Consider the following 14,971-nt stretch of genomic DNA (forward strand, 5'->3'; position numbering starts at 1 on the left):
TCTTGGCTTCGGCGCATGCCCCACACTCCTAAATGGCGCATAGATTCAAGCCGCCGTCTGACAAGTCGCCTGGTCCGCCGCTCTCAACCTCATGCTATACTGCTTACCCATTGCCGCCGACGTTCTGCCAGTGTATGTACATCGGAATCCACACCACTTGCTCCGAGCTTACTGAGACTGGCCCGCATGGAGACATGCATGCTTCTGGCACCCGTTCCCGTGATATTGGTTCGTAGCGACTCGTTCTCGCGATGCCGTCCGAAGTAATCTTTGACTTGTGCGGTCGTGTGAACAGGGTTCAGGATAGTTGCTATTAGCCATGTACGTGCAATCACGAACCATTCGATGCAGCGCAATCATGCCTCGTACCCTTCTCGCTTCTCCGATCCGTGGCTATGGTGTGTGCAGGATCCAGATTCACGGCTGCGCTCTGCTGATGCCTCAGTCATGAACGCTGTAGTGCAGCTCCTTTGGCAAACTGCTTTGTATGGTGTTATGCCACTGCTGTGGCGTAAACAGCTTCTCGCCTCGTGTCGCACGCCAGTAATTCGTCGTTTCGTACACCTCTGGACATCCACTCAACAGCCAGCCCCACTTCTCCAGGAATACCGGATCGATCTCCCAACTGCGAAAATCTTCAGGTGGCCCCCATACTATCAGTATGGGATTACGGTCCAGATGATTGTACTCGCAGATATCATGGCATAGCGCATCTTCGTAGTCGATGGGTTCCGTTCGCTGAAACGCTTGCAGCATGTTGTCTCGTACTTTGGGCCACGGGAAGAGATCCAACCAAGGATGATGCTCTATAGAGGCTTGGAGCTCAGTAGGCTGTAGACATGCTGGCCATTCTGCCCCTGCGTCGGAACCTAGGAGCGGGCCTTGTTTATTGAGTGGTGAGATGCCATACCAATCGTAGTACTGCGCAGTGACTCCCAGGATATCGGCGTTTCTTGCGAGACCACTAGCGACGTTGTATTTGAGTAGGAGCGGTAAGTGGGACAGGGCGGGTGTGCCTTGCATGTAACTGGCGTAGGCATGTTCGGAAAAGCGGCGCATGAGTTCCTGCACCTTTGGGTGGGCGGCCATGCATGACCTCTGCGCTATGGCGACATCTGGGTTGCTAAGATCGTCTAGGGATAGGTCGGATGTGCTGCAACTGCCTTCACGACCCGACGTGTCGCTCTCGTTGGCCTCTTCTGGTATGATAACACGGCGGGGCTGTCTGGCTGGGGCATTTTTCTTTTGTGCACGGTTTCCTAGTAACATGTTAGAACATGCTTTCTTCCTTTTTGGCGCTCGATCTGCAGGACAACTTACTCCGTGCTCTCTGGTTCAAGCGGTTCTGTAATTTTCGCCTCTCCACTGGATTGGTCACCCCCATCCAATCCTCCGTTTCATCACGGAGCTCGGGTCGCTGAGACGACCAGGCTAACTCAATGGGAGCATCTGCATAGTCAAACCCAGATGGCATCGGAGTTGCTGACATGGCGGCAGGGGAAAATCGTGTTTGTGAATGTCATCCTCCGAGCGGGTGCCAGCATATATGCAGATCGATGACAGTTCGCGAATCGGACCTATCTATTCAAGCCCCGCTTCGAGAAGCGGCATAGCCCCATCACGTTTTAAGGTGTTAAGGAAGTAGTGAGGCTCTCTCTGGCGCGATGCTGTTTTGAGAGTGTCAGCAGCGTGCATAAAGTCCGCGTTAGCTCCCATTAGCGTCTGGGCTGATGCACAAGTGCCATCAAGACAGCGGCCGGGTCCACTTCCCCGTCGCACTCGCTCTCGCGGTCGGAGTTTGATAGATCGGAGGTCTAAGAAGGGTGCCATGTCTTAGTTGTAAAGATTAGTGGGGATAGACCAGGCGTACCAAGTCGTTGATGAAATTTTGGGTGCAAGCATGTGTACTTCGCGATGACTTCATATATCATTCATTGGGACATGTGAGGCGTCGGCTTACAAAACGCTCTGGCTACTGCCATTGAGAACAGTGGCCTTCTCGTCACTTCCGCTTCCCGAGCGGGATGACAAAGGTATTGCGCACGCTTCGTGGCGGAGTTGACATCATACGTGGTATCGCGCATCGGATCCGCAGGTCTTGTAGCGTTGAATTGTTTCAGCTGAGACTAGTCGCTTTTCATTCATTGTATTTATTGCTTCGTCATCGAGAGATGAGTGATCATCCCCGATCGCCTGCACGTGGCTTTTCGATTGCTTCATAAGCTGTAGCGAGTATCGCATCTTTTGCGAACCGATATGTTCGGGCTTGTCCCCAGGTCTTCCCATTGGGTCTGCTGTGACTCTTTTGCTCAGAGCCGCACAGATCTCGCTTAAATGATCGTGGCTCATTTACCGGCAGCAGGGACGCGGTCCAGAGGGATAGTCTCCATGTCTCGGATAAGTACAGCTGGCCTATCATATTCGAAAACAATCTCCAGCGCAGGCCTGCACTTCGTGAGGAACTCAAGGAACTCGCGACGGAATGCTTCATGGTAGACGCCACGGAACTCGAGGTACCGCAACTTCGGGACGAAAGTCTTATCTGTCAACCAGTCGAGTGTGTTGTTGAGACGAATGCGCTTGGACTTTTGGCCTTGGACGACAGTCAGGGTAACGGATTCGATGTTTGCGCAGTTCTTGAGGATAGTTGGGAATGCGGTACGCGTGAGCTTCGATGTGCCGTGAAGAGCGATGATCTCTAGCTGAGGCAAAGCTTTGGTCAACTTCTCTACGCCCGCGCTGGTGAGCTCAATGGCCTCCTTCCTCTCAGCATCTCCGGCGACGAAGACACGGACTGCGCTTCGGAAAGTAGCATCTGCATTGGCGATGACGTCGACAATGGTGCTGAATATTATCAGCAGGAGTTAACACGAATCTAGACAAAGTTGGACATACTCGTCCACGTTGATTCCAGAAGCGAAAACGATCTTTTGAACGGGCTTCGCAGTGCTATCAAACTTGGTCGATGCATCTACGTGCATAGTCTGCTCATCTGGGATAGCAGCAGGCTGGTACTCGATGGCCTTTCCCTTCCTTGCCTTTGCACGTTTCTCAAAGGCATCCCACGAAGCGTCGCTCGGGGGCTGAGCCATCAGGCGAGCATCCCACTTCTCCTTTGGCTCGTCCCAGGGTCCGTAGGCTTGGGTAGCGGGGATCTCATCGTCCGGGCTGGTGTCCGATCCTGCTTGGCGCTCTTCAATGACCTTGAGCCTTTGGAGCTCTCTCTCCTTCTCCTTCTGCTTCTTCTTCTTGGCGGATCCTGAAAGTGGCGCCATGATGTCGTTTTCAGGTATACGACGTTGGGTGACTTGAAGAAGCCAGGTGTCGAGGCATCAAAAGAAGAGATCATCGGAAGGCGGGGGTTCCCCACTATCATCTTACGCCTTGCCCCTCCAAGCCTAGTGGCTTTGCGACCCCTTCGTAGCTTCACTCCCATGTGTCTTTGGGTCTCATCTGTAACACGACAAACGACTATCGCGCTGGCATCGGAATCACGATTCATGTCTGCGATAGGAATTTCACTCCTCAGATATGTCCGTCTCTGTCGCAATATCGGTAGACCTGGACCGTGCATAATCGGAATAAAGTCCCTGGACACAACATCGAATGAAAGTGAGCCCGGACCAGAGTCACCCGAGAGTTCATGTAGAAGAACGCTTCATCTGGAAAAGGGAGCATATGATGCCAGTAACACCGCGTGTGAGCTTCCTCATACTACCTAGCGCTGAGCATTCTGGTTGCCTGGACAGTCAGCCTAGGTGACTCATCCGAGTCCAGGCCGGTGTTAGCATTCCGTCGACGCGTCGAAGATATGCTTATAATAAGGTTCGGAAGCGTATAAGCTTAAGCACAGCACCAAGCATCAATCTACCATTGCTTAGCCTCGAAATGTCACCATACGACTTCCATATCTCAACTCCACGCCTCTACCTCTCCTACCTCGATCCGTCCTCTGACGAACACTGCGACTTCACTCTTGCACTCTACCATGGTGCTCCATCTGTCCGTCGGTACCCTAGCGTAATTAAAGACGTACCAGATCGCGAAGCAGCGCGACAGATCGCCGTTTCTGGAGATGAGAAGCTTCGTGCGACGGGCTATGGGCGGTACATCATCAGCTTGAAACCAGAGTCACATGAAGGATACGATGAGACCGGAGTTCCATTCTCACAGAGAAAATTAGAACACATTGGGATTGTGAGCATGCAACTGGGACGTGTTGCAGGCGAGCAAGCACCCACCATGCCGGACGTCGGCTTCAACATGATGGAGCGGTATCATGGGAAGGGATACGCGACAGAAGCTACACAGGGGTTGATCAAGTACTTTCGCGAGGAGAAAGGTGCGAAAGAGATTGCGGGTTTGACCGACGACACAAACGAAGAGGCGAAGAGGCTCTTCCGCAGACTGGGGTTCACGAATCATGGAGTCAGGACAGTACGTGGTATTCGGTGGTCGGGTGAAGTGCTTGACGTGGATCTCTGGACCTTGGGACTTGAGGATGGGAAGAAACTAGAGGACTTTGGATTCTGATCCGATGTTGCTGATATTCCCGTTCTCCACTTTATATTGGGATCCTTTCACTACTGGAGTGTCGTTAGATGGAACCTTGTTCCATGCCTGAAAGTAATGATTACAGAATCGAAGTCGTTTTGTGCAACCTCTTCTATGCTACCGGACATAATATCATGTAGGTACTCTAATTGCCGGAGTCTTGAGCTTAGCTCGAATGCCGAGGAGACACATTCGCCTCGGGCATGTCTTTACACTCCCCAATCTTCCCATCTTGCGATACGCTTCCCGCCTCCGTGCCAACTTCAATCCCATCCAGATACTCAAACCCGGTGACAACACGTGGAACCAAAGTTTGCCGAGCAGGAAAGAACAGATTACAAAAGTAGTACAAGAAGATGGACAGGAAGAACCCGTAAAGCCAGTCGAACGTGAAGAGGTTTTGGAGACCAGCCGAAAGCTTCAGATCTGGGTTGACCTTGTTGACTAGACCTGGCAGCAGAGGAATGATGGTAACGAACGTTGCGACAACAGCACGCCAGTTTGTGCCGTAGCGACCATATCGGTAGATACCTCTTGGGTCGTATAAAGCGGGAACGTCGTACTTCCTGTTCTTTACCAGCCAGTAGTCTGTGAAGAGAATGCCGGCCATGGGCGCCATGAAGATGGCATATGCGCTCATGAAGTTGAGGAACGCCTTGCCGGACGCTACGATAATCCAAGGACATAGCGCCCAGCCGCCGATGAATGCGACAAGAATCGACCCGCGACGCACATTGACGTACTTTGGCGCTAGTGTCGTGACGTCATTGGCGAAAGAGACGGCGTTCGCACTGATGTTGACGCTGAGCTGCCCAAGCAACCAGATGGAAGCGCAGAAGAAGGCGGCTGCACGGCCACCAGGCGTATCCCAAGTATCTATGATCTGTAGTGGCGTCCAATAGGCTGTGCCCCAGATCTCTTGGGCTGCGGATGCAGAGACGATCCCCATAAGAGCGACCATAGTCTTGAAGAAAGGGATCACCGGCATCTGCCAGTATTGCGCTGTAGGATCTTTGCTGAAGCGGGAGAAGTCGGGAATGTTGACAGCGAGGGTGCTGTATCCACCAGTAATGCTTGTCATGCTCGATAACCAGAGCCAGGCCCTTTCAGCGCCATGCACAGAGGCCGGACGTGTAAAGAACGTGCCATTACCGCCTGCTTTGACAGCAACCCAGACTGTCATCCCGATAGCTACCGGTGGCAACAAGACTGTCTTCACCCAAAACATGTACTGTAGCCTGTGCGTTGGAATGAGTAGGAAGGGAAACTGAATGAGCCAGTACAAGAAGTATGAGATCATCCCAGCCGTGGTGAGACCGACTGAAGCAGGCAAGTGGTTGGGTATATCGCGGAAGCTTGGCCAAATAGCGTTAAGAATCTAGGAAGATATGTCAGAAGACGCAACCATCAGGCCATGCTCAGTACAACGTACCGCAGTCACACATGTGCCTCCATTGGCTGTTTGGACACCGAACCAAAACATGGCCAAGACGCCTCTGCTCACGATGGCAAAGTAGCTGAACCAGTAACCAAAGCTGGCGCGAGAGGCAATGGGGAATGGAATGTGTAAATTCGAGCCGATGGCGCCGTTCAATACTGTGGGTATAGCGTTGCATATACCCGCCACGAGCGTTATGAGCACAGCATCGGTTGCCGTCAGACCTACTCCAATCAATATCATGACCCCCAAATAACTGTGATTATCGAGCACTTACCAAGTGTAAAGATGGCAGATCCTGAACTCCAAGTCGATATGGTAACAAGGTCACTGAACCAGTACGTTACGAACGCGCTCTTGCCCCAAGTCCGCTTTTCCGGTGGTACTGGCTCCATATCGGCATTGGTCCATACATCGGGCGGTGCGATGCTGCTGTTTTGCTTAGGAAGTTGCCAGCTCGATGGCTGCGTTATGCGAAGCTTCATCTTCTCTTTTGCCGCGTGGCTGCGACTGCGTATGCTGCCTGTAAAGTGCATTGTGAGGGGCTTCTGTTTTTTTATGCGCCCATGTGATTCGAGCAGTCTTCTCCTGAGCTCATCAAAAGTCGTTTAGCGATGAATATCTCCAGTCGTTCGAGTAAAGCGATGACGGAAAGATAGGTGATCGACGATGTACTTCGAGGTTGCGTCCGAGTCCGATCTTCCACAAAAATAGCAAGCTATCCTCATCTTATGAAGTCAGGATATATGTGCTGCGTCTCGCGGCAGGTGTCAAAGATAGACAGCTGCGCTTACGTCGCACCGCGCTGAGCAAAAGATGGGGTAGTCTGGGCTGATCTTATCGTTCATCGTGACGTGATTGGGCCATACCTCGTCGCTATCATAGATAAGTATGTGTTCCTTGCCCATATCGCTATCGTGTTGCTGCATTTGATGGGAGGTGTTCATGCTGCAATGAGACGCGTTGGGATGATATGCAAGCGTGCGCCACCTGAATGGGGAGGATGAGAGCCGAAGGTCGGCCGGCGCTAGTGCCGACGCTTATCAGTTCGCTCCAGGGCTATCTCCAAGCGACCATCCCGCAACCTCCGTGTTTATCACTGGAGACCTCATCCTTCTTGACTATGGCGCCGGATTGTCCGCTTGATCTCGCCTCGCCATGGCGTCCCATTCGCGAAGCAGGTTGACGTGCACAGCTTGTGCGAAGCGGAAAGTCAAGTGCAGTAAGACGATACCCTGCGACAACTGCATAAGACGGGGTCAAAAGGATTCGTGCGGTATCGACGCATTGCGTAGCGATGTAAGCTCTCCAACACGCCCTTTCGACCGAAGATCATGTGAGCTCGACTATTTGCGACAACGGGTCGCACGGCTAGAAAGCGAAACCTGTCAGCGAAGCCCCACGATCGTTAGAACTCCGTCCGGAACTCTGCAGCCGGAAACACCAAACGATGGGCTTCCCGATGAGTCCGCAGATGAGCCTGACGATGCTACTGTTTCTCGAGATACCGCGACAGTACTGGAGTTCCTCGCTTGGGGAAGAAGGAAAGAGCCTCACTGTCACACAGTCGCGTCCCTCGAGCCCGTGGATGATGATCCGATTGAAGTTGGTTCAGGCATATTTGATGACTTGTCCCAGCTTTCGGTGCTTCAATTACTTCTTCCAAGCCCCCACCAAGTTCGACTGTTGGTAGAGTACCACCACGAAAGCCTGTTGTGGTACCATAGCAGCTACTTCGTTCCTACTTTCCAGGCGCAACTCCAAGATTTCTACGATAGAGATAATGGGCTTATCGAACGACCATCTACGGATCTCCAATGGGTAGCTCTATTGTTCGCTATACTGGCTGCTAGTCTTGCGTGCGCACCCGATTTGCGAGCGCAATCGTGGGGATTTGACAAGGCCGAGCGGCAGAAGCTCTCGCGACGATGGTACCAAGCTATTTTCACTTGCCTTAATCGGGCGGACTATACGAGTAACTTGAGCATCCTTTCTTGCCAAGCTATAGCCACGGCAACCGTTTCAGCCCACCTCCTAGGGTTCAGTACAAAGCAAAGCATCCATCTCGCAACTGCTGTACGCATTGCTCAATCTTTAGGCGTTCATCGCCTAGGGCCAGACGCCAGTGGAGGTGTCGTAGCAAATGAGACTGGTCGTAGAGTTTGGTGTCAACTTTGCAGCCAGGACTGGTTCAGCATACCGTTTTCGGAGAGCTACCTGGTCATTCCAAGATACTCGACATCAACCCCACCGCTGAACAGCCACGACAGCGACTTGACCGCCGTTGACGCGGACGTTCCTACTACTACAAGCTATTCTCTATTCTTGCGCAACATCGCGATAATCATGCCCCAGCTTCAGGACAGCCTCGTATCATGCAATACACCTTACACACGTTACGAAACGGCCTTGCATTGGGATGCGCGACTTCGAGAACTGGCCACTCGTGGAAGGCCAGTTTTCATGACGAACGCACCGTTGGATCCGAGCTGGCCCACGTGGGTACCATGGGCGCGGCGCGCTCTAGCCATTACGTCGAGTCACAAGATCATCATGATTCATCGTTCTTTTCTACTGGACAGTTTCGTCAATCCTGCTTTCGCGTTCTCCCGCCGAACATGTCTCGCAGCCTCCAAAACGATCGTCAAGGAGTACAAGGCCTTGGTCGGGGAAGATGGCCCCACCTTGTGGATTCACCAAGCATTTGCGGTCGCTGCATCCATCACCCTGTTGCTAGACGTACTACATCGCGAGATCAACGCGAACGAAAGTTTCGAGCACCGAACACTTGTTGAAGAGGTCGTAGAGATTCTGCAGCGGCGCGCAGAGAGTATGATTGCGGTTAGAGGCGTCAGACTTCTCAAAGCTTTGCTTGCTCAGGCGTCGCACGAGACTTTGTCTCAAAGAAGAAGAAAGCGTAATCGTGACGGTACACCCGCTTCCAAAATTGACGTCTCGGCCCTGGTTAGGAACTTCTACCAGGCCAACCATGGCGACAGCTACCCTTCGCCACGTCCTACAGCCACATCAGGATCTACTACTGACCAACCTCCTCCACATTACTCGGAAGAGAACAATTGCCTCGCCACCACGTTTGAACAGCCGCAATCTGCATTTCCTTTCTCAGCCTCGGGCTTCGCAGGTACCAATAGTTTCGATGATCTTTTGTATCTAGCAAATTACGATTTCTCATTGGCGTAACTTCTCGCAGCTGTCCCTTCGACCTGGTAGTGTCCGGCGCAACGTAGTCCAATACGAGACGGAAATCATATTGCGCATCACTCGCGTGGTTGGCTTGCGCAATTACATGATTTAACACGTTTCATTCGATGACGGCTTCCATTAGTTGATGCACCGCTTTCTCAACCCCCGGGAGATCCTCCAATATCGGCTGATGACCACTTTTCACAACATGAATCCAGCTTCTTCCTCCAATCAATGTACTGAGATCTTGCGAGCGTTGTACTGGACTGATCATATCCTTGTCCCCTGCTACGAAGACTACCGGACATGTGATGTCTTGATACGGCGGGTCTTTGTGGCTACCGTCTACGATAGCTTCACATGTTTGCGCATAGGCTTCTGGATCCGCAGAGCTCACATCGAGCCTTACGGCTTCTCGAGCTACTGGATCTACCTTTCGGTCTTGGCTGCGGATTCACTGTTAGCACGGTCTCGACATTCTTCTGGGCTCATTATGTGCGTACCTATCGTCGTAGAAATTAGACCTGGCCGCAATATCCGCTGCATACTTGATGCCTTCCTTCCTCACCGCGGCCGCAAGATCGAGCATGCGCTGTCGTACAGCGGGGATGTGACCAGCCGCTTGACCGGGACCGAGTAGCATGAGATCTGCAACAGACTGCGGATGCTTCGCAGCATAGTGCAAAGCGACGATAGCGCCGAGGGAATGTCCAAAGATGACAACCTTGGACGAGGCCGAGTCATCCGAGCTTCCTCGTAAAGATGCGATGAGGTCGGCCAAGTCGACAACGAGCCCTTCGACGGAAAGTGGTTTCCTGACGCCTGCTAGTGGCGTCTTTCCGAAGCCCGGAAAGTCAACAAGAATGATGTTATACGTGGAAGGTAGAGAAGGCGCAAGTGGCGAGAATGTCTCGGTAGAGCCTCCAAGTCCATGGAGACATATTAGAAACGGACCCGAAGGATTGCCAGCTTGTAGGTAATGTGTATTTGTACCGGAGGTTGTCTTGTAGTACGAAGAAGTTAGAGTGCGAGCAATCATCGTAAGAGGGTGGGATAAGAGTGTTTGATCGTGAGCAACGGGATATTTACTCCTGGGACGAACGCAGCGTGTACATGAACGTATGCATGATATCTGCACACGGTATAACCAGCCTCGTGAGGGTGCGGCTGTATCCGAAGGTGGAGGTGGATACTCGGCCGAGGTCCTGAGCCTGGCTGATAGGAGCCCAAGGTGGTATCAATGCATTTACACCAAAAGAAAAGCGCAGCTCGGGATGTCGCCATGCGAACATTATCGGGCTGGTAGATCAGGTGTAAGTACTCGAGCTAGACTTGATGGGTCATATACTCAATGGTGGTCTCGAGACTATTCCCATGCCTCCTTACACGTAGATTGTAAAGGCCCATCAAACTCAAGTTCTACTTAGCTACTCAACACGATGGTCGTCACAGCCGTTATAACCGAAGAGACCAACTGTCTGCGTCTCAAAGCAGAGAAGCCCATTCTCGATCTCCCACATGCCGATACGACCACCGGACGCGTCGAGCCCATCAAGCACGCGGAAGGTAGCCAGGTAGACTTTGGCGCCGAGATCTACGGCATCGATTTGAACAACTTCACGGATGCAGACTTTGAGTTTGTTTCCGATGCGTTACACAAGTGGAAACTGTTGGTGTTCAAGGAGCAGCCGCAGATGCTGAAGCCGCAGCAGCAGTATCTTCTCACTGCAAAGTAGGTCGCCAGACTTCGCCATACTCGCCTGATCTAACTTAGTACCAGCTTCGACCGCGAAGAAACAACCGGTGGTTTCGCTCACGGTCACGACCCCTTCCTCACCCACCACAATGGCGTCGACTTCTACGGCATTCCCAAGCGTCCAGCAATCCCGGTGCAGCCTCAAGTCCATATTCTTGGACGCGGCCCTGTCCCAGAAGGCCACTTCGGCTTTCCGCCAGGCTTCGAAGTCCAAGGCATCGATCACGAAGAGTTCCATCTTCCACCGCACATACCGGCGGAAGAGCGCGAAGCCGGTGCCTCGCGGTTCTATCAATGGCATTTTGATGGCTCTTTGTACGACATTCCTCCTCCACGTGTGGGCTGTCTCTTGGCTGTTCGAACTCCCAAGGGCCCAGATGTGACTGTGCGATGGGAGGATGAAGCAGGGACTCAAATGAAGATGGCACCGGGAGCGACAGCAATGATCGCTGGTAATCGTGCACTGGCGCTGCTTGACGAGGAGACACGGAACATTGTTCTGAATAGCAGGATCGAGTATGCGCCGCACGCTTTCGTCTGGATGTCCAAAGCGCACAGTACCCGGCTCGGCCACTCTCTCGAAACCGAAGGGCTTGAGAAGCCACTGGACGAGCTGCCGAAATGGGAGAAGAGCAAAGTCTGTGTCTACCCGATGGTATGGACGAACCCGAAGACTAGTGAGAAGTCGCTGCAGGTGCATGGTCAAGGCGCGTTGAAGCTGCATCTCAAGAGCAGCCCTGATGGGCCAGAGACGGTCGTTGAGGACTTGGGAGAGGTCAGGGCGTTCCTCGATAAGTAAGTATCGCGATCTCATACTTTGTTCGTATACTGACTGCAGGCAGACTCATGCGACCGGCGTTGCAACCCGAGAACATATATGCGCATCCGCATCAAGAGCAGGATGTGATCCTGTGGTACAACCGCGCGCTATTGCACAGCATCGTAAGTCTTCCTTCGTGAAGATTCAGTGATGCAATGGTGACTAATACTATTTTGCTTGCAGACCGAGTTTCCGAAGTCGTACGGCCCACGTGTGATGCATCAGTGCAACATTGCGGCGAGCGATCATCCTTCGGAGTGAGGGGACCATGGCACGTGTATGTAGATCCGAGACGAAGCTAGTGCTCGTATGAGAGCTGTATGATGAGGTAGCTGCAATAAAGTATCAAACAAGATGCGTGAAAGTTGTGGATGTCAATTGTACGCGTGTGCTTGAGACAGGTATCGATGACGCGTGGCGAGTCATGCCATGATCACGTGAGCATCCCTGCGCCCATCGAACGAGGCTTCCTCCACCAGCGCTCTTCGATGCATTGTTACAGCCACTTCTCTACCACACAGCATACGCCATGATGATTCTGCAAACATCTCTCGCCTTTCCCACCGAGACCATCGCAAAACTGCTGTAGCCTGTTCTGATACCAAAGATAACAGCAAAGAGCTCGACGCGTCGCACATGTGCTCGAAGGCTCTATCTCACATAACGCGAACACCACATGCAATGACCGCGAAAACAGCTGACTGCATCTCGCATCTCACGTTTCGGTGACTGCGCTGATCGGTCGTGCACTGAGAGTGCGCTGCCCGGTCAGCGATTGCTATCTCACCACATCGTAGTCGCATGCGAACATGCGCCCACTGCTGTCGACTAACCCGCCTATCCAGCTACCGCGCTCGCACAGATCACGGATTACGAAGTCGGCCGAGCGCAGCAGCTTCCATGAGTTGACTCTCGGCCGAGACTTGGCTGCTGATAAGATAACGTCCATGGATCTTAGCGAAGGGCGCCTCCCAGGGAAACATTCCCCGCACGTTCGGTAGATTCATCGTTACAGTATCAAGCGCAGCTGAGATATGGTCTTTGATAACGACCGAGTGCTTAGATGGGAATGCGGGGATGGCCGTTGAGTAAGAGTGGGTGGATGAACATGGTCTCGACCCTGAGCATATATGTGGCGTGGGGATTATAGATCAAGGCTGATGGTGTAGACACTTATGACATCGGGCTTTGCGTTCTCAGCACTTGAACTCTCGCTTCTTTTGTTCAAAACTCACCGCAAGAGACCACCGCCTAGAAGGAAGATTGCTGGTCATCAGTTTCCTCGACATCGGCCAAGAATCATGGCACCAGGTATCCTGGCTCCTGAGCCCACCTTCAAGGTGAAGGAGATGGATAAGACTGCCAAGGAGAAGCATAATTTTGGAGCGGTGATCGATGGCCTAGATCTGAACAGCATCAGTGGTAAGCACACTGGCGCCATGAGGATGGCTATGCGATTAGCTAACGTTGTGTTGTAGACTCCGACGTCAAAGCGCTCTCAGGCGCGATCTGGACACACAAGCTTGTTGTTGTTAAGGGTCAGAAGAACCTTGCACCCATCAAGCAATGGGAGCTTGTCACACGCTTCGATCCTAAAGCACCACATGTGCATTCTCATGGCGATGTCAAGACCTTCCACAAACAGGGTGGGCTACTATCGGTAAGAGTCACCTCCAACCAGGCGGTGCCCCTCGCTAATCAGGGTCCAGAGAGGTCGCGATGTTGTCGGTATACCCAGCGCAGAGAACGTTCGTCTAATTGGCAAAGGCTACCAAGGATCAGACCACTACGGCCTCAAAGATGCAACCATCAAAAAGGAACTCGCACACGCATGGCACGACAAACCGCTTCCAGATGATGAGTACGCGCAAGGCCACACACGCTTCCAACGCTGGCACATCGATGCACCATTATACGCGCGTGATCCGGCCTGGTTCACCACCCTTCGCTGCATCAAGCGGCCCACATCTCCAGAACTGACCGTACACTGGGACGACGACAGTGGCTTGACTATGAAGACTGAACCCGGTCTGACCGCCTTCTTCAGCAACGTACAGACATACGACTTGATGACAGAGCAAGAGAAGAAAATAGCTGATCACTCATGGGTCGAGTACGCCCCCCACCCTTATCAATGGATGGGCGACTGCAAAGGCCAGTCCCACGGTCTAGGCCTGGTAAGTCAAGGTAAAGAGAAGTCAATGGAAGACCTTGGACCCTACGACGAGAAAGACATCAAGCGCTACCCGATGGTCTGGGTGAACCCCGTAACAGGCGAGTGCGCTTTCATGGTTCACGGCATTTGCGTCCGGCGCGCATTCGTTCGGTCTAGCGAAGACGAGGAACCAAGAGTCATCGATGACGTTGCCGAGATAAGAGCGTGGCTCAAGCCCATTCAAGAACGCGTACTCAGACCGGAATACATCATGCTGCCGAAGGTAGAGGAGGGGGATATCATCATGTGGGCCAACTACCAGATGTTTCATACTGCCGTGGATTACCCAGATCAATGGGGTGCGCGGACGATGCATCAGGCAAACATCGGGGCGAGTAGTGGGCCGGTTGGGCCGGTGGCTATTCCTGGTGTTGCATAGGACGAGGTAGCAGTGTGGTATGTTTATATAGGAATGTAATATGAGAATTCGGCGTTTTTCCAAGCCTTCTGTCAGCCGTTTCACCCCTGCCTGTAGCTACCATCAAGGAGTATCGTGTCGCCCGCGACAAGTGACTTCCAGCATGTCGTCCCCTGGCCTATCAATATAGTCGTCGTGGTATAACCCTACACCTGTGTAGTTTCCCGACGTGGCATCAGCAACTTGTATCCATCGTGTCCCGAGGAGCGCTTCCACGAACTTCCGTGTACTCGGTCTGAGGGCTTAGGGTCGAACGGGGAGGTAGACGACGGAGCTCAACGCGGTTTACTGTGAGTCTTTTAGCGTAATTCCCACATCTTGACATGAAATTCTGAGGCTTACTATGTTCGTTCTGGTTTGGGTCGACGCGACGCGTGCGCCTAATAACGTGCCGGACGGTGAGGACGCATGAAGAGGACACCACCGTGACCACGATGCCAACCATTGCAATGATAGCTTCGCTGGAGAGTGAAACCATGGTGTATCGCTTTCCAGCCTGAGTCGTACTCACTCCGGTGTACTGAGCGAGGATGTTTATGATCCTATGGTGATGAGAGGGGATGATG

At 52.6% G+C, this 14,971-nt stretch overlaps 6 protein-coding genes across 6 annotated transcripts; 2 read left to right on the forward strand and 4 right to left on the reverse strand.

Annotated features, from left to right (window-relative positions):
• Nucleotides 1-441: 441 nt before the first annotated feature.
• J4E86_002956 (uncharacterized protein) lies at nt 442-1,489 on the reverse strand (the record flags this gene model as incomplete). The annotated part of the gene is made up of 2 exons (XM_051443512.1): nt 442-1,259; nt 1,321-1,489. 2 exons carry the CDS (start codon nt 1,487-1,489, stop codon nt 442-444), a joined length of 987 nt encoding a protein of 328 aa, XP_051305007.1.
• Nucleotides 1,490-2,345: 856 nt separating this feature from the next.
• On the reverse strand, nt 2,346-3,275 carry J4E86_002957 (uncharacterized protein; the record flags this gene model as incomplete). Its single annotated transcript, XM_051443513.1, has 2 exons — nt 2,346-2,844; nt 2,896-3,275. The coding sequence occupies 2 exons, from the start codon at nt 3,273-3,275 to the stop codon at nt 2,346-2,348; spliced, it is 879 nt and encodes a 292-aa protein (XP_051305008.1).
• Nucleotides 3,276-3,888: 613 nt separating this feature from the next.
• J4E86_002958 (uncharacterized protein) lies at nt 3,889-4,533 on the forward strand (the record flags this gene model as incomplete). Its single annotated transcript, XM_051443514.1, has 1 exon — nt 3,889-4,533. One exon carries the CDS (start codon nt 3,889-3,891, stop codon nt 4,531-4,533), a length of 645 nt encoding a protein of 214 aa, XP_051305009.1.
• Nucleotides 4,534-4,720: 187 nt separating this feature from the next.
• On the reverse strand, nt 4,721-6,528 carry J4E86_002959 (uncharacterized protein; the record flags this gene model as incomplete). Its single annotated transcript, XM_051443515.1, has 3 exons — nt 4,721-5,932; nt 5,987-6,216; nt 6,270-6,528. The coding sequence occupies 3 exons, from the start codon at nt 6,526-6,528 to the stop codon at nt 4,721-4,723; spliced, it is 1,701 nt and encodes a 566-aa protein (XP_051305010.1).
• Nucleotides 6,529-9,625: 3,097 nt separating this feature from the next.
• On the reverse strand, nt 9,626-10,235 carry J4E86_002960 (uncharacterized protein; the record flags this gene model as incomplete). The annotated part of the gene is made up of 2 exons (XM_051443516.1): nt 9,626-9,653; nt 9,700-10,235. The coding sequence occupies 2 exons, from the start codon at nt 10,233-10,235 to the stop codon at nt 9,626-9,628; spliced, it is 564 nt and encodes a 187-aa protein (XP_051305011.1).
• A 2,838-nt stretch (nt 10,236-13,073) lies between these two features.
• On the forward strand, nt 13,074-14,366 carry J4E86_002961 (uncharacterized protein; the record flags this gene model as incomplete). Its single annotated transcript, XM_051443517.1, has 3 exons — nt 13,074-13,194; nt 13,251-13,432; nt 13,482-14,366. The coding sequence occupies 3 exons, from the start codon at nt 13,074-13,076 to the stop codon at nt 14,364-14,366; spliced, it is 1,188 nt and encodes a 395-aa protein (XP_051305012.1).
• Between the last annotated feature and the right edge of the window lie 605 nt (nt 14,367-14,971).

This window comes from Alternaria arbusti (assembly GCF_024043155.1).
Source record: "Alternaria arbusti strain BMP 1465 chromosome Unknown scaffold_3, whole genome shotgun sequence".
Lineage (NCBI taxonomy): Eukaryota > Fungi > Ascomycota > Dothideomycetes > Pleosporales > Pleosporaceae > Alternaria > Alternaria arbusti.